The 7,496-nt window shown below is 44.4% G+C and overlaps 1 protein-coding gene across 1 annotated transcript in view; it reads right to left on the minus strand.

Annotated features, from left to right (window-relative positions):
- The window catches only part of poln (polymerase (DNA directed) nu), a 69,543-nt gene extending 62,809 nt beyond the window's left edge, over positions 1 to 6,734 (minus strand). Inside the window, exons 1-8 of the mRNA XM_062517204.1 lie at positions 6,716 to 6,734; positions 5,354 to 6,138; positions 4,922 to 5,085; positions 4,240 to 4,352; positions 1,754 to 1,911; positions 829 to 897; positions 588 to 648; positions 261 to 325 (exon numbers count right to left, since the gene is read on the minus strand). Coding sequence (XP_062373188.1) covers positions 261 to 325; positions 588 to 648; positions 829 to 897; positions 1,754 to 1,911; positions 4,240 to 4,352; positions 4,922 to 5,085; positions 5,354 to 6,138; positions 6,716 to 6,734 — 1,434 coding nt within the window. The remainder of the gene's footprint in view (positions 1 to 260; positions 326 to 587; positions 649 to 828; positions 898 to 1,753; positions 1,912 to 4,239; positions 4,353 to 4,921; positions 5,086 to 5,353; positions 6,139 to 6,715) is intronic.
- Positions 6,735 to 7,496: the final 762 nt, after the last annotated feature.

The raw sequence follows: 7,496 nt of genomic DNA on the forward strand, positions 1-7,496 counted from the left end.
TTATATTTTCCAATTCTGTTCAACATATCTGTGTCTATGTGATGTTTGTGAAATGTGTGTGTATGTTATTGAGCGTTGGCAGTAGGCACTAAAACATTCATGTCAATAAAGCTATCTTGAATTGAGCCGAGTTGAGGTAAGTGAACTCAGCTCTCAGTGAGTGAGCGTCAGTGACTAAGTGGATGAGTGAAGTGAATAAACAAAGTGGGTAAGAGGAATAGAGGAGTGATGAGAACATGACAGGAAGTGAGAAGATGTACCCCCAGCATCTCAGAGGTCTTCTTCAGAGCATCTCTGTCCACATGGATCCTGTGACTCTCCATGGCTAGAGTTCATAACACACAACACACACACATACACACACACACACACACACACACACACACACACACACACACACACACACACACAGACACACACAGACACACACAGACACACACAGACACACACAATTCAACTAAAATTTCAAATTTCAACATATGTCCTTGGATGTGAACAAACATATTTTTAAAGGAGCACAATTATATGGTACTAGATGCTTATGTGCGTCTAGTGTTTATGTCTTTAAGGGAGTGACAGTGTGAAACCTGCAAGAACAGGAATCATCCGAGTCTCCATTTGAGAATAAAGCTGCCACAGTCCTTTAGTCTGCACACACACACACACACACACACACACACACACACAACAACACAAATCAACATAACATTAAAGGAATACAAAAGGAAAGCTTGGAGCAAACCAACATCAGCAAGACAAGCATGTATGTATGTTTGTATGTGTGTGTGTGTGCGTGTGTGTGTGCGCGCACACATCTTGGACACTGACCTTCAGTTTTGAGCGTAACTCAACCATGAGTTTATACAGATGATTCAAATAAGAGATGACCTGAGTGACCTGTGAACCAAAACAAGTCATGAGACGAAAAGTTACGAGACGAAGGAAAAAGACCAGGAAACAAAAAGCACTTTGTGAAGGTACAACTGGACAATAAATCACCGTCACATGTCTGCATGTCTGTTCTCAAAGGATATCAATTTGAGTAATATTGTCATACAGTAGAAATACATAAATAATAGCCACATTTCATATGATTCCTTTTTCCTTTACCAATGGGGTCTACTACGAACCTTGATTAGTGGGTTAGCAAGGTACAGTGGGGAGCACATATATTTGATACTATGCTAAAGTTGCCTTAAAACAGGAATATAAAATCATCATATTTGACAATTGATCTTAATGCCTTAATTCAAAAAATGAGTAAAAATCAAACCGCTAAGAATACCAATTTTCTTTGTGATTGAAGAATGTATCGTAAATAAATAAATGTTATTCCTTAAATGCTAGGGAGCGTAAGTATTTGACCCCCTATGTAACCCTATGGGAATTTAACACATAGGGTTAACATAGGGGCAGGCAGATTTTTATTTTTAAAGGGCAGCTATTTCATGGATCCAGGATATTATGCATCCTGATAAAGTTCCCTTGGCCGTTGGAATTAAAATACCCCCACATCATCACATACCCTTCACCGTAGCTAAAGATTGGCATGGGGCTTTTTCCAGTAGGCCTATTAGGCTGTTTGATTTGCATTGAGCTCAATGAGCATCAAACAGGCTAATAGGCCTACTGGGAAAAAGTCCCATGCCAATCTTGGTAGATTCGTAGTATACCCCACAGGTGAAAGAAATTATATTTGTAAATGTTTTGACAATATCAATACTGTAATTTGTCATGGCAATACAGCCCACACCTTCTGGGGGCCCAGTGCAGGTGTGAAGTTGTGTGTGGCGGAGGACTGTGTGTTGGGCTTGCAGTGTTTGTTCAAGAGCTCCTGGAAACAGGCGCCCGAGTCACTGGGGTCCAGCAGCCACGCAGCGATCTGGGGGTCCAGCACCTCACACACACCCACTGGAAACACACACACATGCACTTACATGCAAAGACAACAATGGGGATGCAACGATGCGCCATGAATCGGCTAAAATCAATACATTACACACGTGTGAAAATGACAACCGGTTGAGGGAAAAATGAATAACAAAGACAAAGACAAAGACAAAGACAAAGAGTAGCCTCAGTCTTATTACCTTGCACCCTCTCCTGTCTCTATCTCTCCACGGACTAGCTAAATTGCTATCAAATCCGGTTATCATTATTAGCACTCTGCAAAAATTTGTTTGACTGCTAAGTTCTTATCATCCTAATCCCGATGTACTGGGCTGTACAGTTCGAGTACACCGTCGCATATGTGCCTAAAAAATAGAGTGTGCGAGTAGAAAAAAAAAAAAGGGCGCACACGTGCGAGTATGGATCTAAACACTTTCATTCACACTTTGCTTCTAAAATGAATCCAGACAAAGTGGATCAAAGATAGTACAATTTTCGAGCATCTGTATACAAATTTCAGAGTTGACAACTCTTATGCACCTGGCTGGACACTCACGCTCTCAGCATTAACCTTGCGCTCTCACACAGACGCAAGAACTGTCACTCCAAATCCATTCTTCTTTTTCTTCAATCTGTTCATTATCAGTTGGTATGGATGTACCAATTACCGGTGTAAAGGTAAACCATGATAAAAATGTTGACTATAACAATTACCGTGTTGGCGTGTTCATTTCAAATATTATTATTATCACGGTTGATAAACACGGTGTGGAAACCGTGTGTTAAATTCCTCCCAGCTTCACCCGAGCCTGCATTTGACATAGGCCTGGTAGGCTATGAAACAAAAATGGTATCCTACTGATTCTGTTGTCTAAATTATGGATTTAACCACGATTCGGTGTAGGCTACACCTGCTCTAAAAAGGCGGAACATCCACTAACGTTATCAGGAGAATACCGTAAAGTTTTATTTTGAGCACTGGTTGTCACTCATTGGATATATATAACACATATACCAAACTCCAAGTCATGGTAGAGTAAGCTAAGCACCCACCCAGCTAATTAAACATGACCAAGGAAAAAGTGAACGGGACAACTCACAATGCCATGCCACAGTAACATTGCTGGACACTCATCTTTTCTATTATACCAGAAATATTTTCTTTACCTTGTTCGCTTTTTGAACATTGATGTTAATGAAAACATATATCCTTGAACTATGCGTGACTACTTTCCTAAAACCGAATGAAACCTAATTATGTTCACGTAGTACTTCTTAGTGACAGGCACTCAATTAGACCTACACACCACGCCTGTTTCATTACAGACAAGTGTAATCAATATGAAGTATTCAAATTACTGAATATTTGAAGTAATTATGCAGATCCTAAAATGCTATAAATTGTTAACAAAATGTATACAAATGATGAATTCCAAATATGAAATAGAAACAAGACAAGCCCTTTTCTGTGTGTGTGGAGGGTTGAGCAGAGACTAGGGAAAAAATTGAGTTATTTTAATGTATTTGGTGTTATTTAAGAAATGTCATAGTGCTCCTGAATGTTTTTCTGTGCTCCTAAATTTTTTCATTTATGAGCACCTGTGCTCCTAGTGAAAAAGCTAGGCGTGTCCCACGAAGAAAAAGTATCACTTTTTAAAGTATCACAAAAGGAAATGAATATTCCAGGCAGTAGACTTGATGAGGCAGCTCATTCAGTTACTTTGTAAGGCCAGACTCCAACCAGCGGCAGCTGAAGCAGCAAGCTGAAGCAGCAAGAGGCAGAAAGAGCTGTTGGAGACTAACGTAGATTAATAGTAACAGCACTTCGGCTATAATATCTCCATAATGTGTGCTGTCATGAATAAATTATCTGAAAAACAGTATTTTATATATCTTTTTATAGGCTATCAGAGGTTTATATAACAATATAATATTAAAATGATATCATAAATATTAGAGGCAACATAGCCCAATAGCCACCTCTCCCCCGGTCAGACACCATCTAACTAACATATTTCTAGCGGACAACACTGACTGCAGCTCATTCAACTAAAAAAAAAAACATGTGGAAATCGCATGGACTTAAAATCGTGAGTTGATCGTATAGCTACATCCCTAACCAACACAAAATCATACCCTATAATACGCACAAAGTATCTCTCACATCCTCAACAATTTAATTTTGGCAAGGTAATCAAATCCAACACTGGAGAACAAGAAGCCTCTAAGCAAAGACCATTTATAGTGTAAAGATGCATTAGTGCGAATCAGATCTGGTGATCTACCATACATCGATTGTGCTTCTTGTGAACTTGTGAATGTGTGCGTGTGTTCAAGACATAATCTTACTTTGTTTCCAACTGAGCATGTGTGTGTGATACTGCAGGGTGGTGCGCAGCAGGTCTTTGGCTTTGTAACACACCACCTGCCTCTGTCCCGACAGCACCAGCACAACCAGCTCTCTGGGGGAAATACAATAATGAGCAGCATTAATCACCACATACATACACACACACTCACACACACACACACACAGGAAATCAGGCGGACACAGGCCTACCTGGGTAGAATAAATAAGAATAATCATCATCATTCAGACTGATAAAGTAAAGCCTGAAGAACTGGATTTTACTCATTTCACTTCTAAGGATGGATGGAGGACACAAGATCAGACTCTATTAAAACAACATTTGGCTCCAGAACTCCAGACTCCAGTACCGTAAAATCATGTTAGTCAAAATACCTGCCTGTTATCATAGGTGAAGGTTGAATGTTTGCACAATTTGTGAAGATTCAACCTTCACTTTTTTCAGATAAAGATGACCTTGGTGTCACCAGACACTGAAGCTTTACTTGCACATGCACACAAACAACACACTTTCAAAACTCTGAATTTAGGAGTTGACGTTTACTTTTGTCAGTATTTGAAATTCAAATGTGGGATTGGGAGCTAAGGATTTCGCTTACGCTATTGTGCACTGCCTCAGAGGAGCCTACACCCATTAAGTAACACACACACACACACGCACACCTGGCAAACTGTTCGTGGTTCTGGTCGGTTGTATGTTGGACCCAGACTGGCCTCTGTTCCAGTCTCAGGAAGAGCAGCTTCTCCTCCTCCGTCGGTTGAGGGCAAGACAGGTCCAGAGCCCTCTTCAGCAGAATCAAGATACCACACACAGATGGACTGTTCTTCTGCAAGACACACACAGGCACCAACACACACATGTGCACACATGAATGACCACACACACACACACACACAGTAACGGAATACAGCTACCCACAGGAGCATATGCATATACTGTATATACAAACATGTGTATGAGACAGTGGATAGTGCAAATATATGCCATACAGTACACACACTCACACAAACACACAAACAGACTAACACACGCACGCACATACAGACTAACACACACACACACGCACACACACACACACGCACGCACACACACACCTGCTCCATGTCCAGCTGTGTGCTCCCGTCCTGCAGCACCAGCGTGAGCACCAGCGCTCTGGCCGTCCTCATCTCCTCCAGGACCTGCTCCCTCTCCCCCGCGCTCAGACGCCCCACGTCACACACGCGAGGGTCAGAGGTCAACGCCAGGCTGGGTTTGGGCTTCACTGCAGACACTGGGGTCACTGCTGCCACCCCGTCTCTGGCTCCCCCAATCCAACCAGCCTGTGGCCTCTCTGGCACCGCCCCAGCCTGCTTCTGATTGGTGGCCCTGGGTTGGCCACGCTGGTTGCTGACTGACGGCTCCTTGGCACTGCTGCGGGGTCTCTTGCGGCCGCCATGACCAGAGAGGTCAGCTTTGACTGCTGCTGGACCTCCATCAGGAACAGGGCTCTGCTGACGCGCTGACCCCAGCTGGGGAGGCCTCTGGGGCGGAGGGGTGGGCAGGGGAGGACGGGGGGTCCTGGAGGGGTGCTGAGCGGTGGGCTGAGTGGTGTCAGGGTGGGGTGGCGCTGGGGTCTGTGGTCTGGGGCAGGGGGCGGCTGCAGCCTGGGCCGAGGGGTCGACCGCACCTCCTCTCTCGCCCTGGGAGGAGCGGGGGGGTTCCCAGCGTACGGGCCGCCGGCGAGAGGAGAGAGGGGGCTCCTGGGAAGGGGTGCTGCCGGCAGGGGTTCCCCTCTCTGCTATAGGGGTCGGGGGTGCCCTGGGCATAGGGGTGGTAGGGGGTGCCCTCGGTGTAGGGGTGGGAGAGGGGTTCATCCTGGGGGACTCCAGGGCTCCCTTTGCTGTGGGAGTCAGGAGATGCCTTTTAGGACCGCAGCTTCTGTTGGAACTCCAAGACAAAACCTGGATATATATGTGCACGCGCACGCACGCGCACACACACACACACACACACACACACACACACACACACACACACACACACACATACGCGCACACACACACATACGCGCACACACACACACACACACACACACACACACACACACACATACACACACACACACACACACACATTCAATTAGACAAGCATTACAAATGTATAACATTACCATACCCTACATCATACTTACACCCCCCCCACACACACACACACAGGATACTACTGTGAGCTTTCTGCTGAGTACCTGTGAGGGTGAAAAATCAATCCCAACACAACATCCTAAGTGGTCTTCAATACAACACAAAACTACCATGCAGCTTGAGAGGCGAGGAACATATTGGCAGTTTCCCAATTAATACACACACACACAGACACAGACACAAACCCACACACACACACAATATAAGGGCTTTTTCTTCACAGAGAAAAGAACAAAAAGGAGGGCGATTTTAGCGGACAGAACCCAGAATCAATACCCTGGCCTTCCTCTGCCATCTTTCCCATGTCCCCCCCGCCTCCCGTTTCCCTCTGAAGTCCTGCCAAACGGATTCCTACGCCACTCGCTCCGGATGAAACATGACGCCTCAAGAATCCCTCTGAGATTAGGGAATGGAGGAAGAGATGATAAGAGTGCAGACATATGATAGAGATACATAGTGAGAGAGAGATAGAGAGAGAGAGAGAGAGAGAGAGAGAGAGAGAGAGAGAGAGAGAGACATACAGGCTGAAATATAGAGGGTGGGAAGACATACAAGATTGAGAAAACTGTATTCATGTATGAGTTCATTTAGTTTATTGTATTTGTCAATCTCTATGCAATGCCTTTTTTGGCCAACTAACTGCCTATTTGTCATGGCGATAAAGCACTTGAACTTGAATTTAAAAGCAGAAAGAGAGAGAGCTAGAGAGAGAGAAAGAAAGAGAGAGGCAAAGAGGCTGATGGTTAGCGGCAGTCAGAGAGGTGAAGACCTGTTTTTATAATTGACAGCAGTAGAGAGGTTTAGAGGGAAATCAGGAAAGAAATACTGAAAAGAAAGAAAAACAGAGGGGAGAATGGGGGGCAGAGAGAAAAAAGGAAAAAGGAAAGAGGAGAACAAGAGGAAGATCCAGAATAAAGATAGATAGAGAGAGAGAGAGAGAGAGAGAGAGAGAGAGAGAGAGAGAGAGAGAGAGAGAGAGAGAGAGAGAGAGAGAGAGAAAGACAGAGCTGCCTAAACCAGCTGGATCTGCCTGTCGCTGGTGGGAGTGTTTCTCCAG

This window comes from Sardina pilchardus, chromosome 16 (genome assembly GCF_963854185.1).
Source record: "Sardina pilchardus chromosome 16, fSarPil1.1, whole genome shotgun sequence".
NCBI lineage: Eukaryota > Metazoa > Chordata > Actinopteri > Clupeiformes > Clupeidae > Sardina > Sardina pilchardus.